The 22,595-nt window shown below is 40.4% G+C and overlaps 1 protein-coding gene across 2 annotated transcripts in view; it reads right to left on the bottom strand.

Moving 5' to 3' along the window:
- Positions 1–13: 13 nt before the first annotated feature.
- fbxo11b (F-box protein 11b) overlaps positions 14–22,595 on the bottom strand; it is a 146,101-nt gene continuing 123,519 nt past the window's right edge. Inside the window, exons 19-23 of one of the 2 annotated variants that reach the window (XM_072264950.1) lie at positions 6,988–7,098; positions 6,321–6,428; positions 4,138–4,246; positions 3,945–4,043; positions 14–1,173 (exon numbers count right to left, since the gene is read on the bottom strand). In XM_072264950.1, coding sequence (XP_072121051.1) covers positions 1,044–1,173; positions 3,945–4,043; positions 4,138–4,246; positions 6,321–6,428; positions 6,988–7,098 — 557 coding nt within the window. In that variant the 3' untranslated portion in view covers positions 14–1,043. Of the gene's footprint in view, positions 1,174–3,944; positions 4,044–4,137; positions 4,247–6,320; positions 6,429–6,987; positions 7,099–12,632; positions 12,822–22,595 lie in introns of those variants that run through there. The other variant, XM_072264951.1, reaches the window with a different exon arrangement.

The raw sequence follows: 22,595 nt of genomic DNA, 5'->3' as shown, positions 1-22,595 counted from the left end.
ACTCTGCTCCTAGGAAATTAAACCCTTTTATTGTTGCCTAGCATCTACATAATGGTTATTGAATACTCCACAATATATTAAGTCTAGGATGTTATGGTACATGCATACACTTTCAAGCTGTTGATTTTACCCACTGTCACCAATACGCATTAATGAATAGCTATTGAGGAGAGACTGAGTATATGTACATATATATACTTAAGTGCTTCATTACAGGGAGAAGCATTGCCAAAATGGCACTGGAAGTTACTTATTGTAACAGTATTTACATGGTAATGAAACATTTAATTTCTTTAACTGGGGTGAAAATACTAATACCATTTCAGATGTTTTATTTTTTATGCTGAGCCCCATCAGTCTCAAAAGTATAAGTTTGACATGGAAATAACTTTAAAAAGAACATATCCATGTTCTGTAATTAATCAATAGCTCAGGGATACAATTGATTAGTGTTTCTTCTCTTTCATAGAAAGAACTTAAGATACTGGGACATGAGTATAGTTACAGCAAGTCTAGTTCTGCTAACAAAACAGGACACATTCAAGTACAATGTTTTGCTTGAACTTACAAAAAAAGCTACATGAGAAAAGCATTAAAATCAGTTGTCTCAGTTGAATATTTTTTAAAAATCAAAACATAGAAGTGCTAGATCACAATTTCATACATACACCAACCCAATCAGTACCCCTTTGCCATAGGTGCTGTAGCATATTCCTGTAGTTCTATATACGGTCAGCAGGCATTTTCCTGCTGGCAATTAGGGTACAAAAACCAGTGTAGCCTTTTGTCCCTTGGATAGTACACTGCTGTTTAGTCCATAGTAATGCTATTTATACCCAGCCTTCTCTTAATCCTGAGTTAGCAGATTGCTCCTTTTCTTCACTGCCCGAACACCAGACTGGGCTCCAGTGTCATCCACATGTACACGACTGCTGTACAAATGACATTCTTCCTGAAGATCTGAGCAAATGATATTTCTTCCCCCAGAGTTTTTTTTTGTACAATTGGAGTTACATTTGATTAGAATGGCAGGATAAACAAACTCAATTGTGTTGCAATGTATTGGATTCTATTGGTGGGGCAGAATCATACAAAGTGTCTGTATCATGTGTAGGTTCTCCAGCTAATGTGCAAGGATTTGAAAGTGTTCCAGCACCACAATCACAGAAAAATCTGTAAGGAGAGGGAAAACAAAAATAAGTATTTCTTTATATTGCAGTGTTCTATTTAAATACATTACTCGAGCTAATACTGTTTTGTTTTTTGCTGCTCAATTTTACAGATATTCATTGTCCAAATGAGGTGTAGGGACAGGAAGTTGGTTTTCCCACATCTAACTGTTAGCTTTACATCTAGAGTCAGGAACATGCTTGATGCATAAAGGAAGAATGATTCTACTATAGCTCTAAGAATTAACAAGCCCATGATAGAAATGATTCCATTAGGCAGACTCAGGAAGGGCAGGTCCTGTTTGACAAACTTACTGAATGGTGCTGGGCCTGCAACTATTCATTAACGATTTGGAAGAAGGGACTGAGTGTGGCATAAAGTTTGTTAATAACACCAAATTGAGCAGAGGGTACAGTATCTAAAGAGAGACAAAGATAGTTACGTGAGTGGGTGAGGGTCTAGCAGATGAAAGATTGCAGCATGCTGTTATGGAAAGGGTCTTGGGAATGCTTGAGCAAGAATTGCAAAAGGTTAGTTTGCAGATTAAGGAAAATGGAATTTGATTTTCATTGCTAGGGGATTGAAGTTAAGAACGGAGGTTACAAGGTAGTGGTGAGACAGGCTGCTGGAATAGGTTTTTGCTTTGCATCAACTATCTGTCAAGTGTGAGATTTGGTAGAAAGGTTCAAGAAAGTCTTAAAAATTGAGAGAAGTAGAAGAGGGTAATTCACTGAAAGTAGCAAGGTAGTTTGAAAAAGTGGTTAACAAAAATGGCACTTGTATTCTGGAATTTCTAATAGAGGCACAGAGTACAAAAGCAAGTATTTCATGAATCACTTTTATTAAGTGGAGCATAGCTGGAGTATGATTCTGTAAAGACCTTAAAGGAAGATCAGTAGATGTGGAGGATGGCTCAGAAGGGACAGAGGGAGAATAACTGAGCAGAAGTTTGCCCTTCAACAATACTTCCATGAATATTTTCTATTTAGAAAACAATAGGATTTACTTGTATATTGGGCATTTACTACAGCACAGTACAGTGGATTTCAGTCAATTGGGACATCAGTTAATCAAGAAAATAGCCAGATTATTTGGAACACTGTCACTTAATTGGGGTGGGAGACTTGCTGAACACTTTCTAATTAGCGCTGGTCACATGCACATCATGCAGCCATTAGACAAACCATGCTTAGAACGGACTGCTTTTAAATAGTGTCAGTTGCGTGTTTGTGGTCAAGGAGCTGTGATATTTGTCATTGATGGTTGGCGAGTAACAAACAGGCAACTTAGAATTGTTTTCCTCTCGGTGGTTTCAAATACTCAGGCTTGGAGATGCCAGAAATGGCTGGGAGAAAAATGAAAGGATTTCACTACTTCAACAAATTAGGAACTCCAAACAATTTGAAGGTATTGACAATCATCTTCAATGTTACAATTAAAATGAAGATTTGGAGGATGCAATTGTGAAACAGGCTGCTTGAAGGCAGTTCTCTATCTGCACTAGGAGTCTGTGCTAATTTTAATTTACAGTAAATTAAAATAACACATCAGCGTAGGCTGAATGAATTCCTCCCTCAATAACTATGAGGAACTAATATACAGTTTTATAGTACTGCAGTAGTAGCTGTGGATCCTTAATGTTGATATAGCTGGAGGAGGTAGCACTGGGGTCAGGCTCCTACTTACTTATTAAAAACTCTCAATGGTGTGCATCTCAATTAGCCACTGACAACGAAGTCCAGCTCCTAGGCTTCATGTGCGGCTTAACTACTAAACCCGGCAGAACTGTTTCTAGTAACAGAAGGAACAAGGGCAGGTTATTTGTACTTTAAAATCTGTTGCTTTGGGCAGAAGGACCTTGTCAGCCATAGTTGGCAGCTCATGTAGAAGGAAAACTGATTTCAAACGTCCGCTGCCTTGTGGCTATGCCTGCTTAGGGGAAGGTCTGGGGAGTAAACCCCGAGGAAAAATTCTGGAGCTGCAGTCCAACACTGACTGGCAACTCCTTTGGTGCCACTGGTGCCAAACTGTATTGGTCTCTGTTGTTCCTGTGGATTCATCAGCTGCATGGCGAGAAGCCTGCTGCATGAGCAACAACTTGTGTATCATACTGCCCTGGCATGCATATAATGTAGACAGCTAGGACACAACATTCATGATCAACCCTGACCAGCACAGGGCCACAGAAATTTTGGTAGTGTTCCAATTTTTTCTATACTTCATTGAAGTACAATTTGTTACTTAGGTACACAGTAGTTTGCCTTATTTTATACCTTTTTAAACTATTCCTGCAAAACTTTAGCTAATTGGAGCTTAATTGGGCCAGAATATACTGGTTTTTGGTGTCCCATTAACCAGGATCCACTGTACACCAGAACAAAAGTCTCCACTCCTTACTCATTCAAGTAACCAGTTCTTAAACACTACATGAGCTTTTGCAGAACACTATAGGGATGATGGAATCTCAACTACTGAGAAAGGAATTATGAAAAATTTGAAGCTGTTGTATCAAGTTTCATTCCTAACGAAAGCAAGAAATTTCAAACATTGGATTATTCCTATACTAATTCTGAAAAACATTTTCAACTAATAAAAAGAAAAAAACAGTACAATACCACACAAGCTTTTGTTTTTGTTGCATTTAGAACAGTGCTGAATGAAGTAAACAGAACATTAGACAAATAACCTGGGAGTCTTATAAATACCTAACATCAAGTCATTGCTCCAAACATTCATGATAAGTAAACAGTGAATGTTTTCTACACAATACTGACCTATCATGCCTAATAAATTCCACATCATGTCCTTGATGGCACTTTTTAATGCAGTTTACACAGATTGCATTTCGGTCCGTTGTATTGCAGGTGTGACACCTGATACAATTAAAAAAAGAGAACTGGCATTAAATGTTAAATTCAAAACAGGATATTTAACCCAAAGACAAGCTTGAGATTCCATGAAATTTACCTGTAAAAATCGTGCATGGGGTAGCTGGTGTAACTGGATATCTTATACAAACATTGGCCTCTGTTAACAGCCTTCTCAATGGCATCTTGATTATTCATAATTTTGTTGTCTTAAAAGAGGAAAGAGCCATCATGTTACAGATAATAACTTCTAGTTCAGTTCCTTTATCTGCTAAGGCAATTTATTACTTCAACCCCTTCCTCAGCCTTGGTGTGCTTCTCTCTTCACAGAATTTTATTTCAAAGCTACAATTGAACTCACTATGCTTGCACAATTGTAAATATGACACTTTTAATGAGTAATCTGATTTATAATTCCAGCCTACCTCAAAATCATCCATGATTTAATAAACCTTCCACTGACCAGTGGAAATAGTTTCAGCTTCTGCCAACACAATCCACCTCTCTCCACTATTCTATGACACAGCTCAACCCTGAAACCAAAAATCAATGCTGGTGTTCAGGCATATATAAAAGTACTAGTACTGAAAGCTGACAAAATGCTGTTGACTAGAACAACTATCTACAGGTACGTATAGTTAGGATATTAGGTCTTGCATAAAACTCAACCAAATAAGCTTGCTGAGGCAAGAATGTGAAGCCTTCATGAAACATGTATTTAGCCAAGAACTTAATAGGTTCAAAGTTTAGAGGGTTTAGACCAGAATCACTTTCACTGTGAGCACTCCCAGATGGGGCCATTTATTTTATGGATTGCAATGTTATGTTCAAGGAATAATTAGATAAATGATTTTTTCAATTTTGGCAAGCCAGGAGGCTCAGAGAATATCCAGTTAGTTTATTTTAAATTATTGATGACACCCGTGTACACTGCATTCCAATGTTTGATGACATCAATTAAAACACTGCAGGTGTTGTTTGAGAAGTACAATTCAAATCAATTTGTACACACTTTCTTCATATTTCTTATCAGACTTGGCAGCCAAGGAAATAGGCACAACTTAATGAAAATTTCAATGCGGGACAGCAGGCAAATGCGATCTGCTGCTTGCAGTTTAGGCACTGGAACTTCACATGTTACTACCTTAACTATAGAATGTGTCTATTTGTTCTGTATACTAAAAATCGAAGGAAGAAAGAAAGAGAAAAAAACAATTTTCAAAATAGAGTATTTCAAATAATTGTGAAGATAAAATGTAGACAGGTTGATAATTCTGATCTGGATAGTAAATACCTGGCTATATCATCAAACATGTTCTGTCATTGAATAAAATCACAGCATCATTTTTTCACAACCCTGGGTTCCCCCAATGTTTGGATAAGAATTGATCTTAGTCTTGAATATACATAACAACCAGTAACACTGAAGGCCTTTCAGCCCATCGAGTCTGTGCTGATTCTCAAAACTACCCTACCGCCTTATCCCAGTCCTACATGTTATTCTCTAACTCAGCTGTTAATATCTCAACTCTGATTTTTAAGATTTCCGAACAGTTCATTAGATACTACCTAGTTATTCCTTTTTACATTATTTATAATTTATTTTCTTTGCACTGTACTGCTGCTGCAAAACAACAAATTTCACGGCACACATCAGTGATAATAAATCTGATTAAGTTAATTGGCCATTTTAAATTATTACTTAACAAGCAGTATGCATTAGGAAAGAGACTGTCACAAAGTGAATGTGCAAACTTAATACAAATAGTGCCAGAGATCACAACCAAGACTGCACTGCTGTATCTATGAGGCAGTTGCATTAACTGAAGCAACATTAAACTTAAAAAGTTCACGATCTTCTGAATGACATCTCATTCCTGAACAGCTTAACTCGAAATCAATGTCCCCGGTCAGTCCTAGTTTCCTCAGCCAAGAGAAATGTTCATCCTACATTAGCATAAAATCTCCACAAGAATGTCTAAGTTTTAATGAGATCTCTCATTCTTTTAAATGGAAGAATCTAGTCTATTTGACTTTTTTTTTAAACAAAAAATCCACCATCCTTGGAACTAATCCAGTGAATCTTGGCTACGTTCCTTCTATTCCACCCTTTCATAAGAATGAAACTGTATATAATAATTTGTGTATATTCTCACCAAGGCCATGTACAATTGCTGTAAGAATTACATACACGTGTAAAGGACATATTTCCTTATTCCTATATCCAATACATCCCACTTTACCAGTAAGGAAATAATATTATTTAGTGTAAAAGTTTTATACCTTTCATTGAAACATTTACACCAGATGCCAGAAACAACCCTCCAAACCGGTTATTAAAAATCTGATTGTTTTCTAAAGTAGCCGTAGCATGATTTGTTATTTCAATACCTGCAAAACAAAATGTATGATTAGCTATAACTGAAATTGTAATTTAAAATGAACAGTGGACTTTCTGGTTACCTCATGATTTACTAATTCGGTTGATTAGCGCAAGATAATTCAACCACAAGTCAGGGCTCACAAAATTGATAAAGATAACATGTGGAAGGAAATCAGTTACATTTAAAATTAGCCCTATTTGAATTCCCATAGTAATACAGGAATTCAGATTACCAAACATACAAGCTTCCTTCAAAATCACAAACACTCTTCACACAGAACAACTTCCTAGCAAATTTCTACAAAGAATATCACAAAAGGCATGGGATTATGAATCCATTCCATAAACTCCATTAGATAGTGTGATAGCTCAAAACCGTAAGTCACAATTTTATTAAAATCTAGTCTTTGTACCAGAAAGCACATATATGGCAATAGTATTGCTATTTCCTATCCAAGGCCAACTGATACCTTGTAATTCAATACATTTGCTCACATTAAACAATGTCACGCAGCAATTAAGAGAACTTAACTTAACCCCAAAGTCTATAAATTAAAAGTTACAAACCTGCTGCAAATCCATCGAATATCCTGTTCTTTCGCAACACAGGATGGCTATTTGTGCTAATAAGAACACCAGCTTGAGCATTTCTGAAAATATCATTTTCTTCAAGTAGTCCTACAAATTGAAGTGATAAAGCATAGTAGTGTAACAAAAGTCATTGCATCTCAACAACCCCCAACTACTTAGCAAACACAATCCTCGACTTTTTGAGCCATAGAGCACAGCAGCACAAACAGGCCCTTTGACCCATTCAGACCTTGCCAAGCCAATTCTGCCTAATGCCAATGATCCACACCTCATATTCATAGCTCTCCATACCTACCCCTCTCATTCATGCACCTATCCAAACTAATCTTAAATATCGCAATTGAACCTGCATCCACCACTTCTGCTGGCAGCTCGTTTCACAGTCGCTCCACCTTCTGAGTGAAGCAGCTCCCACTCAGGTAAATATTTAACCTTTCACTCTCAACGTATGACCTTTAGTTTTGGTCTCTCAACCTCAGTGGAGAAAGCCTGGTTGCATTTATCCTGTCTATAACTCAATTTTGTATACCTCCATCAAATCTCTCCTTATTCACCTGTGCTCCAGGGAATAAAGTCCTAACCAATTCAACCTTTGCCTATAACTCAGGCCCTCAAGTCCTGGCACCACGCTTGTAAGTTTCCTCTGTACCTTTCATTATTGATATCTTTCCTGTAGGTAGGTGACCAGAACTGCAAATTTGGCCTCACCAATGTCTTGGCAAATATCCCAACTCCTGTACTCAATCAAGCAGTATCTATGGAAAGGGGAAAACAGTCAGCATTTTGGGCCAGGGCCTTCATTAGAACTGGAAAAGGGGAGAAGCCAAAATAAGGTGGGGGGAGAGGAAGGAGTCAGAAAGTGATAGGTGAAGCCACCTGGGTGACTTGAATTGACTTTATTTCTTACATCCTTCACATACATGAGTAAAAATCAGTTTGACGGCCTGGTAGAAGAATCTGTCCTGGAGGCTTTTATGCTGTGGTACAGTTTCCCGTAAGGTAGCAGCTGGAACAGTTTGTGGTTGGAGTGACTTGGGTCTCCAATGATCCTTCGGGCCCTTTTTACACACCTGCCTCTGTAAACATCCTGAATAGTGGGAAGTTCACACCTACAGATGCACTGGGCTGTCTGCACCACTCTCTGCAGTGTCCTGCAATTGGGGAAGTACAGTTCCCATACCAGGCAGTGATGCAGCCAGTCAGGATGCTCTCAATTGTACCCCTGTAGAACGACTTGGCGATTCATGCCCAACTACTCCAACCATTTGAGGTTGCTGTGCTTTTTTTCACCACTAAGCCAGTATGTACAAACACGTGAGGTCCTCAGTGATGTGGATGCCGAGCAACTTAAAGCTGTTCACCCTCAGCCCCAGATCCATTGATGTCAATAGGGGTTAGCCTGTCTCCATTTCTCCTGTAGTCCACAACCAGCTCCTTTGTTTTTGAGGGAGAGGTTATTTTCTTGACACCACTGTGTCAGGGTGATGACTTCTTCTCTGTAGGCTGCCTCATTATTACTTGAAATAATGTAGTATGGGGAAACAAATTTAATTCACAGATTGGAGCTATGGGTGGTGACAGTCATGGGTATACAGTGAGTAAAGGAGGGGGATTAGGACACAGCCCTGAGGAGCTCCTGTGTTGAGGGTCAGAGGTGAGGGAGTTCCTACTACCTGCCGGTGATCTGACAGGAAGTCCAGGATCCAGCTGCACAAGGCAGGGTGAAGGCCGAAGTCTCTGAGCTTCTCGTCAAGCCTGGAGGGAATTATAGTGTGTAAGGATGGTGTGTAGAGCTGTGGCTATTGCGTCATCTGTCGATTGTTTATGGAGGGGGATGAAGTAAGAAGCTGGGATGTGTTAGATGGAAAGGTAAAGGGCTGAAGGAGGAATCTGATAGTAGAGCAGAGTGGACCATGGGAAAAAAGGAAGGGGGAAGGGGCACCAGATGTACGTGACAAGCATGTGAGAAGTAGTAAGAGGACAGCCAGACTGGGGAATGGAACAAGATAGAAGTGGAAGGAGCAAAAATTACCAGAAGTTAGAGAAATCGATTATCATACCAACACCTTATATTCCTTCTGAGAGAAGCCTATCAGTAGAGGAAACAATGGAATAGGAATGGGGTTTGGAACTGGAATAAAAATGGTCTGTCACTAGGAAATCCTGCTTGCTGTGGATGGAGTTAAAGTGCTCAGCAAAGCTGTCCCCAGTCTTCATTGGGTCTCACCGATGTAGAGGATGCTGTATCAGAAGAACCAATGTAAAGACATCCCACTACTGACGTCCGATAGACGTAGAAAAAATAGCCTGCATATACTTTGTGTACTTATGTACATGCATTCTAAACCTGTCAGACCATTAGACTGGAATTTTACCACGTGTAACATACTGGAAATCCATGATTATTATAAACATGCAAGTCAATGGGACATTTGCATCTTTATTCAACTGCGAGACTAATCACGTAATACCGTAGACAAGGGTGATAAAGAAACAGGAAAAAAGTAAAATAATTAGCTAAAGACAAATTGGATATAAAGAAATAAAATGAAGGACTGAGAGGAAAAAAGGAACAGGAAGAAGGGATTAGAAAGTAACTAACAACCTCTGTTGTTTATGATTTGGATGAAAATGTACATGGGCTGATTAGCAAGTTTACAGACAACAGAAAAATTGGCAAAGTTATGGATAGTGAGGAAGGTTGTCAAAGGATACAACAGAATCTAGAACTTGGTTCTGCGAAGATGGTGAGACACAGCAACGCTTTGCAGGCAGCAAAAAAACAAAACTAACGATTCTAAATATATTTTTTTCGGGACTATGATTACTGCAATCTACAGCCTGTAATTTCCCACTGGGTGATGTGCTTTTGAACCAATGCACACTTTTGACCTGCTGTTTTTTGTAGTATGCTGAAATATTCAGCAAACTGGACCTTTGAGAATACAGGTATGGCTGTGGTGGCCATTGCTGGAATGGACTGAACTGAACTCAGGCTGGACTGAAGTGGTGGGGCCTAAGAGGAGATAATGAACGGATGTTTAGCTGATTTAAGCCATAAACCAGACTAAAAGATTAAGATGTTGACGCCGTGGGTGGAGGACAAACCAGTGTTCAGCTCACTACTCCAGCAGGCTTTACATGCCTCAGTGCCAAACTAACTCTGCAGTTGCAGCCATCGGCACTCACCTCAGCGCTGAACCTAGCTCCACTACTGTGACCATCTGTAGTGCCGAGCTGGCTGCATGGCTGCAGACTTACTTTTGGGGACTCTGCGGTTCACGTTCTGTGGACTGTTTTCACATTTCGGGGGTTTTTATTTGTGAATTCTGTTGTGTTTCTTTGTTTTGTGGCTGCCTGCAAGATGAAGAATCCCAAGGTTGTATTTGGTGTGCATACTTTGATAATAATGTACTTTGAACTTCAGATCAGTTGAAAATATGGGCAGAGAAAAGGCAGATGGAGTTTTAAACAGATACATATGAGGTACAGCATTTTGGGATGTCAAATGCAAGAGGAAAATTAATGGCAGGACTTTTAGGAATATTGTTGTACAGAGGGATCTTGGGTTCCAGGTCCATTCTCCCTGAAAGTGGCACACAATTGGATGGGGTGCTAAAGGATGTGTCTGGCATGCTTGCTTTCATTAGGCATTGAGTACAAGTCTGCAAAGAATAAGAATTTCAGGTTGTAAACTGTATACATTCTCTGATAATAAACTGAACCATGTAAAACAAAGTGTTGTAAGCTGTATAAAACTTTCCTTAGGCCATATTTGGAGTTTTGAGGCTCACAAGGTTGTTGCCTGGATTTGAAAAAGGAAACGTTGCACAAACTTGGGATTGTTTTCTCTGGAACATCGGAGGCCAAGGAGCAACCAGATCGTAAAGTTTTAAGACGCACAGACAGGGTATATAACTCAATCATTTTCCAATACCAGACAGCTTTAAGGTGAGACGGGGAAAGCTTAAAAGGAGATTTACAAGGTAAGCATTCTTTATCTTAAAACACAGTGTAGGTACTTATCTGCTTCTACTACTGGTGAGGTGGTAGAAGCAGATAAGATAGTATGTTTAAGAAGCATTTTGAACGGGCACATGAATAGGCAAGGAAATGGAGGGATGTAGACCATTAGTTTTAATTTGGCAACGTGACCGGAATAGATATTGTGGGCAGAAGGGCATATTCCTGTCTGTACTGTTCAATGTTCTATAGGAGGAAAAACACTCCACCAGTGATTTTGAAATGCAGTATGTTTTCCATAAGATCTAGATTCTTGTGCCACTGGCGGAGCAGTACCATTATTGGTTCTACTAAATCCTCCAGATCAACAGTATTAGCAAATCAATTAAATGCTCTTTCCTAGGGTAACACCATCAACAATGAGGCACTCAACCAGTTCCAGTGGGTAGTCCAGATCAGCATGTCCAAAATAAACTCAAGCTACATCACAGAGACTTCCAGAAGGACAATGAAGAACATTCAAAGATGTTCCCAAAGCCTGTGTGTGTGTGTGGGGGGGGGGGGGGGATGTAATATCCTCACCAACTCATGATCACCCTGATCCATCACCACTTTAAAAAAAAGAGAGGCATTCAAGGAAGGCACAGCAGCAAGTTCCTATAACAAGAGCCCACGGAAGTGAGAAACATCCCAAACAATTCACCCACTTATGGTAAACTCCAAATCATGAACAGAACTCCATAGCAATCTCACATACAGAAAAGTGGAGTGGAATAGTCATCATCAACTCAAAGGACTATAGAAAATTTGCAATGTGAAGTATTTCCCAATAAAATCCACCTACATAGATTTTAAAAATATACAGTTCCTATGGATTTTTTTACATTAAAAAGGTCACAAATGTTGAAATATGTACAAAATCATGTTTTTCATTTTTACCGGACTTCAATCGATCGTTACAGTTTTTTAACGAAATGAAATGGATGGATAACAATAATTTGTGCAAAGTAAACAGTAACCGACATGGAAAAGGAGGCAAGGCCCAAGGCAGGGCTAGCCAGGATCATACCGAGTGGTGAGGTTGGCTTGAGGGCCGAAGAAGTCTACAGCTCCAATTTTCTCATGATCTAATGTAAGGCTGGGCTTGATGGGTGAAACTGTCTTTCACACTTACATTTTCATTTGAGTTTTTAAGTTCCAACCAATACTTACATGAACCAAATACATTTGTATTTGAAATACTATATATTGCTACCAGCTTCATGGTACATAATTAAAGCATATTTGAAGTTTATACCCGTTTCAAAGAGGAGATGGGAAGAACAGTTTAAAACAGTTAAACTGTGTTGCATGTCTAACAATCTAAGTTGGAAAAGCAGTTTTTGTCAATAACACATTTACCTCACATTTCCTACAACATAGAAGACTGCTAGCACAGGAAGTCAATGCTCCAGAGCATAACCCATCAGTCCTAAACCCTGCCCACATTTCCTGTAACCTATTCCCCTGTTATGTGCCACACAGAACTTAGTGATCAAAAGTTAATTTATTGCAAAGTATTCTTCAAACGATAACTTCACCACTTTTTCTACAGACAGTAACTTCCATCACACAAAAATGCAATTAAATGTGAAAATCTAGTCAGCTCCATCTCAGGGACTAACCTACAAAGTACCCAGGACATCTTCAAGGAGCGGTGTCTCAGAAAGGCAGCATCCATTCTTAAGGACCTCCAGCACCCAGGGCATGCCCTTTTCTCACTGTTACCATCAGGTAGGAGGTATAGAAGCCTGAAGGCACACACTCAGCGATTCAGGAACAGCTTCTTCCCCTCTGCCATCCAATTCCTAAATGGACATTGAACCCTTGGACATCTCACTTTTTAAAAAATATATAGTATTTCTGTTTTTTGCACAAATTTTAATCTGTTCAATCTATGTATACTGTATAAAGCATACTGATTATTTACTTATTTATTATTATTTTTTTCTTCTTCTATATAATGTATTGCATTGAACTGCTGCAGCTAAGTTAACAAATTTCACGTCACATGCTGGTGATAATAAACCTGATTCTGATTCTGAGATGTACCACTCCTTTGCAGAATGAATGACATCTTGTTCAAACATACAAACAGAAAAACCATGTATATTCATAACCCAAAATTAGGAAATGCTCAGCATATCAGAATGAAGTACAGACTGCTATGTTTAAATTCAAAAATCAAGTAATCCTTATTGTACTTAAATGAAGTATGAAACCTAATCCCAAATGATTTTTTCCAACCTTTTATTTACCTCCCTTGATCTAATTTTCTCACAATGTTGACGTACCTAAATAGGCTTGACATACCGCCCCACCCCCCCACCCCGATACCCAATTTGGGTCTTACCATCAGGCTCTAGTGGCATATAACAAGGAAGAAAATAGCTGAACTCTACATACAAGGCATGATGAGGGTGAGTGGCTCAAACATCGACACATTTTAACCGCACACGGCAAAGAACCTTGAAAACCCAGTCTCCAGAAAGGAGGGGTACTGTGTAGCAGAGCGGTCATCATGGGAGCGGTCTGAGTCAGAGTGGTAAGGCTTTGGCGAGAACGAGTAGATGCAAGGTAAGTAGGTAAGTTCATTCCTTATTTAACTCTTGAGAGAATAGGGGGTATGTCTACAGGGCCAGTGTTCTGGGTTTCAGTTGTGGGATTCCCAGGAGACTACCAGTCTTCCCGATGACCACATCTGCACCAGATGCATCTCCTTAGAAACTGTGTTAAAGAACTGGAGCTGCGGCTCAATGACCTTCGGCTTGTTAGGGAAAGTGAAGAGGTGATGGAAGCTACAGGCAAGTAATCACCCTAAAGTTAGATAAATGGGTGACTGTCAGGAGAAGGAAGGAAAAATGTCAGATAATGAAGAGCACCCCTGTGGCCATCCTTCTCAACAATAATAGGGGACTCTATACTTAGGGGGACAGATAGGCGATTTTGTGGATATGAAATAGAAACACGGATGGTAGTTTGCCTCCCAGGTGCCAGGGTCCATGATGTTTCTGAACACGTTCACAAAGGCTGCAGGACTGGATGGTGTCAGTACCAGGGTGCTCAAAGCCTGTGCCCCTCAGCTATGTGGAGTACTTCGCCATGTCTTCAACCTGAGCCTGAGGCTCCGGAGGGTTCCTGTGCTGTGGAAGACGTCCTGCCTCATCCCTGTGCCGAAGGCGCCGCGCCCCAGCGGCCTCAATGACTACAGACTGGTGGCATTGACCTCCCACATCATGAAGACCCTGGAGAGACCTGTTCTAGAGCTGCTCCGGCCTATGGTCAGGACACACTTAGATCCCCTCCAGTTCGCCTACCAGCCCCAACTAGGAGTTGAGGATGCCATCCTCTACCTGCTGAACCGTGTCTACGCCCACCTGGACAAGCCAGCGAGCACTGTGATGGTCATGTTTTTTGACTTCTCCAGCGTATTCAACACCATCCGCCCTGCTCTGCTGGAGGAGAAGCTGACAGCGATGCAGGTGGATGCTTTCTTGGTATCATGGATTCTTGATTACCTGATTGGCAGACCACAGTATGTGTGCTTGCAACACTGTGTGTCCAACAGAGTGATCAGCAGCACTGGGGCTCCACAGGGGACTTTCTTGTCTCCCTTTCTCTTCACTATTTACACCTCGGACTTCAATTACTGCACAGAGTCGTGTCATCTTCAAAAGTTTTCTGATGACTCTGCCATAGTTCGATGCATCAGCAAGGGGGATGAGGCTGAGTACAGGGCTACGGTAGGAAACTTTGTCACATGGTGTGAGCAGAATTATCTGCAGCTTATTGTGAAAAAGACTAAGGAGCTGGTGGGTGACCCGTCTCCATCCAGGGGGTCAGTGTGGACATGGTGGAGGATTACAAATACCTGGGGATACGAATTGACAATAAACTGGACCGGTCAAAGAACATTTAGGCTGTCTACAAGAAGGGTCAGAGCCATCTCTATTTCCTGAGGAGACTGAGGTCCTTTGACATCTGCCAGACGATGCCGAGGATGTTCTACGAGTCTGTGGTGGCCAGTGCGATCATGTTTGCTGTTGTGTGCTGGGGCAGCAGGCTGAGGGTAGCAGACACCGATAGAATCAACAAACTCATTCGTAAGGCCAGTGAAGTTGTGGGGATGGAACTGGACTCTCTGACGGTGGTGTCTGAAAAGAGGATGCTGTCCAAGTTGCATGCCATCTTGGACAATGTCTCCCATCCACTACATAATGTACTGGTTGGGCACAGGAGTACATTCAGCCGGAGACTCATTCCACCGAGATGCAGCACAGAGCGTCTTAGGAAGTCATTCCTGCCTGTGGCCAACAAACTTTACAACTCCTCCCTTGGAGGGTCAGACACCCTGAGCCAATAGGCTGATCCTGGACTTATTTCCTGGCATAATTTACATATTACTATTTAAGTATTTATGGTTTTATTACTATTTAATTATTTATGGTGCAACTGTAACAAAAACCAATTTCCCCCGGGTTCAATAAAGTATGACTATGGCTATATCCTGAGAAGGAGGGTGAACAGCCAGAAGTTGTGGTACATTTTGTACCAACAACATAGGAAGAAAAAGGGAAGAAGTCCTGAAAAAAGAATGCAGGGAGTTAGGAAGAAATCTGAGCAGCAGACCCTCAAGGTAGTTATCTTGGGATTGCTTCCTGTGCCATGTGACAGTGAGGATAGGAATAGAAAGAGGTGGCAGGTACATGCATACCAGAAGCAGGTGCAAGAATTCAGACTTTTGAATAATTGGGAACTCTTCTGAGCAGGTGTGACCTTTAACAAAAGGGACAGGTTACATTTGAATCCGAGGGGGACCAATCTTCTGGCGGGCAGGTTTACTAGAGCTGTTGAGAGTGGTTTAAACTAATATGGCCAGGGGATGGCAACCAGTATAACAGAGCTGAGGATGAGCCAGCAGGTTTACAAGTAGATGATGGATGTAATATGAATGCAAGGATGGACAAGCTAATGAAGATGCTGCATTTAAATGCAGGTAGCATTTGGAATAAGGCGGACAAACTCGTAGTGCAATTAGAGATTGATCTATATGACACGGACATCACTGAATCGTGGCTGAAAGAAGGCCATAGTTGGGAGCTTAACATCAAAAGATATACATTGTATTGAAAGAACAGGCAGGAAGGCATAGGCAATTGCGTGGCTCTGTTGATAAGAGGTGGAATTACATCTTTAGAAAGAGGTGACACAGAGTCAGGGAATGTTGAATCTTTGTGGGTGGAGTTAAGAAACTGCAAGGGTAAAAAACCATTGTGGGAATCATATATAGGCCTCCAGATAGTAGCCATGATGTGCGGTTGAGATTCAAAGGGAGCTGGAAAAGGCATGTAATAAGGGTAATGTCACTATTGCAATGGGGGACTTCAATACGCAAAGGGACTAGGAAAATCAGGTTGGTGTCAGATCGCAAGAGAAGGAATTTGTTGAATGCCTACGATATGGCTTTTTAGAGCATTTGTGCTTGAGCCCATTCGGGGAAAGGCTATCTTAGATTGGGTGTTGTGTAATAACCCAGATTTTAATAGTCTGCCAAATGCAACGTGACCCTTAGGAGGCAACGATCATAATAGCATTGAATTCATACTGCAATTTAAAAGGGAGAAGCACAAGTCAGATGTACCAGCATCACAATGGAATAAAAGAAATTGAGGGATGAGAGAGGAGTTTGCCCAGGTGGATTGGAGGAGGATACTGATGGGGATGATGGCAGAGCAGAGGTGGCTGAGGTTTCTGGGAATAGTGCACAAGGCACAGGATAGATATGCCCCGCCGAGGAAGAAGTTTTTAAATGGCATGGCTAGGCAACCGTGGCTGACAAGGGAAGTTAAGGACTGCATAAAAACCAAGGAAAGAGCATATAAAGTAACAAAAGTGAGTGGAAAGTTGGATGATTGGGAAGCTTTTAAATTCCAACAAAAGGCAATTAAAAAAAGCGGTAAGAAATGAATAGATAAAATATGAGGGCAAACTAGCCAATAATATAAAGCAGAGTACTAAAAGTTTTTCCAGTTATATGAAGAGTAAAAGCGAGGTGAGTATTGATATTTGACCACTGGAAAATGATGCTGGCAAGGTAGTAATGGGGACAAGGAAATGGCAGATGAACTTAATGGGTACTTTACATCAGTCTTCACACTGGCACACCAGCGGTGTGCTAGTGATTTGTGAGTGGCAAGGAACAGGAGTGTGTGCCATTGTAATTACAAAGGAAAAAGTGCTAGGCAAACTCAAAGGTCTTAAAGTGATAAGTCATCTGGGCCAGATGGACCATATCCCAGAGTCCTGAAAGATATTACTGAAGAGATAATGGATGCATTGGTCATGATCTTTCATGAAGCACTTGATTTTGGCATGGTCCCGGAGGGCAGGAAGATTGCAAATGTCACTCCACTATTTAAGAAGGGAGGAAGGCAAAAGAAAGGAAATTATAGGCCAGCTAGCTTAACTTCAGTGGTTGAGAAAGTGTTTGTGTCTATTATTAAGGATGAAGTTTTGGGGTGTTTGGAGACTAATGATAAAGTAAGTCAAATCAGCATGGCTTCTGTAAAGAGAAATCTTGCCTGAAAACTATTAGAGTTCTTCAAGGAAGTAACAAGCAGGAAGGACAAAGGAGAGGTAAAGGATGCCATTTACCTGGATTTTCAGAAGGCATTTGATAAGATGCCAAACATGAGGCTGCTTAACAAAATAAAATCCTATGGTGTTACAGGAAAGATACTGGCATGGATAGAGGAATGGCTGACAGGCAGGAGGCAGTGAGTGGGAACAAAGGGGACCTTTTCTGGTTGGCTGCCAGTGACTAGTGGTGTTCCTCGAGGGTCAGTATTGGGAACACTACTTTTCACATTGTTTGTCAATAATTTGGATAATGGAATTGATGGCCTTGTGGCAAAGTTTGTAGATGATACAAAGATAGGTGGGGGGGTAGGTAGTGCTGAGGAAGCAATGTGATTGCAGCAGGACGCAAACAACCGGAATTCTACAGATGCTGGAAATTCAAGAACACACATCAAAGTTGCTGGTGAACGCAGCAGGCCAGGCAGCATCTCTAGGAAGAAGTGCAGTCGACGTTTCGGGCCAAGACCCTTTGTCCTGACGAAGGGTCTCGGCCCGAAACGTCGACTGCACTTCTTCCTAGAGATGCTGCCTGGCCTGCTGTGTTCACCAGCAACTTTGATGTGTGTTGATTGCAGCAAGACTTAGACAAATTGGAAGAATGGGCAAAAAAGTGGCAGATGAAATACAGTGTTGGGAAATGTATGATAATGCATTTTGGTAAAAGGAACAATAGTGCGGACTATTATCTAAATGGGCAGAAAGGTTCAAACATCAGAGGTGCAGAGGGACTATTAGGCATCCTTGTACAAGACTCCCAGAAGGTTAATTTACAGGTTGAGTCTGTGGTAAAGATGGCAAATGCAATGTTGGCATTTATTTTCAAGGAGAATAGAATATAAAAGCGAGGAGATAATGTTGAACCTTTATAAGACACTAGACAGGCCGCACTTGGAGTACTGTCAACAGTTTTGAGCCCCATATCGCAGAAAGGATGCTTTATCATTGGAGAGTGTCCACAGGAGATTCACGAGGATGTTTCTGGAATGAAGGGGTTCACATGAGGAGCGTTTGGCAGCTTTGGGGCTGTAATCACTGGAATTTAGAAGAATGCGGGGTGATCTCATTGAAATCTACCAAATGTTGAAAGGACTAGATAGGGTGGATGTGGAGAGGATGTTCCCTACAGTGGGGGGGTATCCAGAACAAGAGGGCACAGCCTCAAAATTGAGGGGGGGGGGCCTTTTAGAATAGAGTTAAAGAGGATTTTTTTTTTTTGCCAGAGAGTAGTGCAATGTTCTGCCACAAACTGCAGTGGAGGCCAAGTCCGTGGGTATATTTAAGGCAGAAGTTAATCGATTCCTGCTGAGTCAGGGAATCAAAGGATATGGCAAGAAGGCAGGTGTATGGGGTTGAGGGAGATCCAGGACCAGCCATGATGGAATGTGGAGCAGACTCGATGGGCTGAATGGACCAATTCTGCTCCTAAGTCTTGTGTCCTTAACCCTTTCAAAACTGATGAGGTGGATGAAAAGCAAGGGGAAAAATCCTTCACTGTATAAAATTATGTTATCAAACAGTTTCATGCGTAGTTCAGCCACCTCAGCCCCACCACACTACCTTGACAGATTCTCAGAATAACACCCTAAGGCACTTTTAGCCACTTCACCAATGATCTTCCTGCCATTATTCAGTCAGTATTTGCTATGGATTGTAAGATATTCAATTCTATTTTCAAATCAGAGAACGGAGCAACAAATGCATTCTTGTGAAGGACTAGACACCCTTCAGCCAGGTGCTGAAAACCCTGTTTAACTTGTGGTACCACATGACAAGCAGCAGGGAATGACTATTTGCATTAAGTTTAATGCTCTGAAATTCAAAGGGATTACAATTGTCAGGGCGTCAAGGAACATCATCTTTTTGGAGGTTACAGTGGTGGGGTGGTTCTCAGGTTTGATTTGAAATTCAACTGAACCAGCCCCACAAATAGTACAGGTATTAGTATGACTTGCCTCTCACCTTACAAAGCCTCACAAATTGCAAGTCTAGCCCATTGTCTTGGAAAAGTTGTTTTTTTAATGGTATTCCGGCAGCACATTTGACCACAGCCCAGTCAGCAACTCTAAGCCTAACCATTCACTCTTTCCCCCACTTACACAAAGTGACTACAATGCACACCATCTGGAAAATGAAGTGCAATTCCTTACCAAAGGCAAGTTGACAACATCTCCCAATCTGTCACCCTCCATCACCTGTAGGATAGTGACTGCAAGCACATGGGAGAATGGGGTTGAGAGGGATAATAAATCAGCCAGAATGGAATGGCAGAACAGACTCAATGGGCCGAATGACCTAATTCTCCTCCTATATCTTATGGTTTAATACTAATACACAAGTGCTTGGAGATTCTAACACATCAATGAGTATGCTCATAGGCAGGCTGAAAGTTAGAAAAAATGCAAGTATAAGACTATGTAAACCCAGGATCACAGAATGATGAGTATATTCTGTTTAACAAGATCAAAGTTCTTTCTCTGTGCTCAAGAAGGAGTATTATATGGGAAATTGTGTCATTCTGTATGACAAAGCAGAAATCAGATTCTGAATACAGGGCTGATTTGTGAAAAACAAACCTGGTCATTTGCCAAGTTATGAGAATCAACTAGGAAACAGCAGCATTGTCCTTCATGAGAAGTGAGTGCATGCTATTAAAAACAGCATCCTGTGCAAATAAACTTCTTGGCAACTGGATTCAAAAATGATTGGAAAATGCTCAGTTTATCAGCATCGACATTGCTGCTTTCAATTTATGAAATGAATGAGAGTAAATTGTTTATTAGTTGCATCTGACATTTGCTACATGCAATGCAAGGTGCAAACAAATGAACAAACAATGTTTGTTCCGTCTGAAACAATCTAAGATGTTACAGCTGGCAACTTTGAAATTCATGAAGAGAAATCATTTTTTGGTTAGGGAATGGGAATTGATTTTTTCAAACCAGCTTTTATATCTAAAATGTATACAATGTATAAAATGTATAAAAATGTACATTTTTAGATTTTTTTTGTATTTCTTGCTCTACGTGTGATTATTGTTTACGTGCAGTCATGTATTTTAGTGGTCATGCTTGTTAGAGGCAGAGTCTTACAAAAGGTAAATAAATGAACACACAAGTATTAGCCCAGATTTTGTACCTACAAATATGGCGAATTTAACGGTTTGTTATTACATCTTGAGACTCAAAGTCATTTTGAAATTTTCACTGAGGGTTATTTCACATGGAAATCCCACAGATGATGTCAATGATGGAGCACTCCTGCACAGGCTGTGTTGTTTTATTCCCTCCTTTAGCACACTACCAGAAAACAAATGAGATGCCAAAAATTCCCGATATTTAAATATTATTTTCATGTGACCTACCCAAAAAATAATGCACCTTGCATTAAACTATACACTTTTTAAAATACACATTAAATGATAATTTTTGTTTAGAAATCTCTCTAGACCTTAAAAACGAAACTGAAATATTCTAAAATGCAATGGTTGTTAAAGCAGCTTTGTTTATAAACATATTATTTATGGTGTTTTACATTGATCTCATATACATTCTGCAAAAGAGTAACTAAAAGTTACATTTTGCAATTGGGAATATGTGAATTCAATACGATGGACTATTACTATTACGATGGACTCACTTACTATTACTGAAATTAAGAATTCACTTAAATCAATGCCAGTTAGCAAAATCAGAAATAGGAATCCTGGTGGATAGATATCTTCAAGCTCAATTGTACAAATTTCATACCAAACCGTTTTGGTGGTGGTAAGTGAGGAAAGCTAGCACAGCCCACAACTTTTATGTTTAATGTGACAGGATCTTCAACACCCACTTGACTATGGATTAACATTTCATGTAACAAACCTCTTGCACTATGGCAGAACAACCACTATTTGGAATAGAACCAAATGAAATAAATAGACCCAGGACAGACAGACATTTAAAAATATGAGAAAATCAACTACACTTGGGAGGAATGATTTCAAAACTGAAACAAAGATGAGATTTAGACAGGAAAGCTTTCAATGTAGCAGTATTTCAGTGGAGTAAAGGAAATTACAGTGCTACTTAGGAAGATGGGTGACATCGGATGGCAAGTGCGACATGGACATCAAAAGAAGAATAGGGATGGCAAAAGACACCTTTACGAGAACCAAGAGTATACTGACCAACACTAATCTAGGCAGGACAACCCACCTCAGAGCACTGAAATGTTACATTTATCCAGCTATGTTATATGGCTCAGAATGTTGGGCAATATCCAGTAACATAAGGAAACGAATTGAAGCAGCAGAGATGTGGTTTTTGAGGAGGATGCAAAGAATATATGGACGAAATGAACATCTAATGAGGATGTCATGAACAGAGCAAGCACACAAAAGAGAAATAATGTATGAGATCATGAAAAGGCAACGTGACTTCATTGGACATGTGATTAGGAAAGAGGAGTTAGAATGCACAGTAATTATGGGAAAGATTGAAGGGAAGAAAGCAAGAGGAAGGCAAAGACAAATGATGACAGAGACAGCAGCCAGAGAACTGGAAATGAATACCAATGAATTGATCCACTTGACCTGAAACAGGAGTGTGTGGGCCATGGCAGTCAAAGCTCAATCTGGGCATGGCACCTGATGATGATGATGATGAGAGAGGAGCTGGCTAAAGTAAATAGGAAGGAGCTGCTGGCAGGGGTGTCAGCAGAGCAGCGGTGGTGCGCGTTTCTGGGAAAAATGAGGAAGGTGCAGGACCTGTATATTCCAAAAATGAAGAAATACTCAAATGGTAAAATAGTACAACTGTGGCTGACAAGGGAAGTCAAAGCTATTGTAAAAGCAAAAGAAAGGGCAAACAAAGCAAAAATTAGTGGATAGAGGATTGGGAAGATTTTCACTTTCAATCTTTTTTATTGATTTAAAACAATAAGGATAAATACAAACCAGAGGA

The sequence above is a fragment of the Mobula birostris genome, chromosome 8 (assembly GCF_030028105.1).
Source record: "Mobula birostris isolate sMobBir1 chromosome 8, sMobBir1.hap1, whole genome shotgun sequence".
NCBI lineage: Eukaryota > Metazoa > Chordata > Chondrichthyes > Myliobatiformes > Myliobatidae > Mobula > Mobula birostris.
This window is presented reverse-complemented; position numbering and strand designations above follow the sequence as displayed.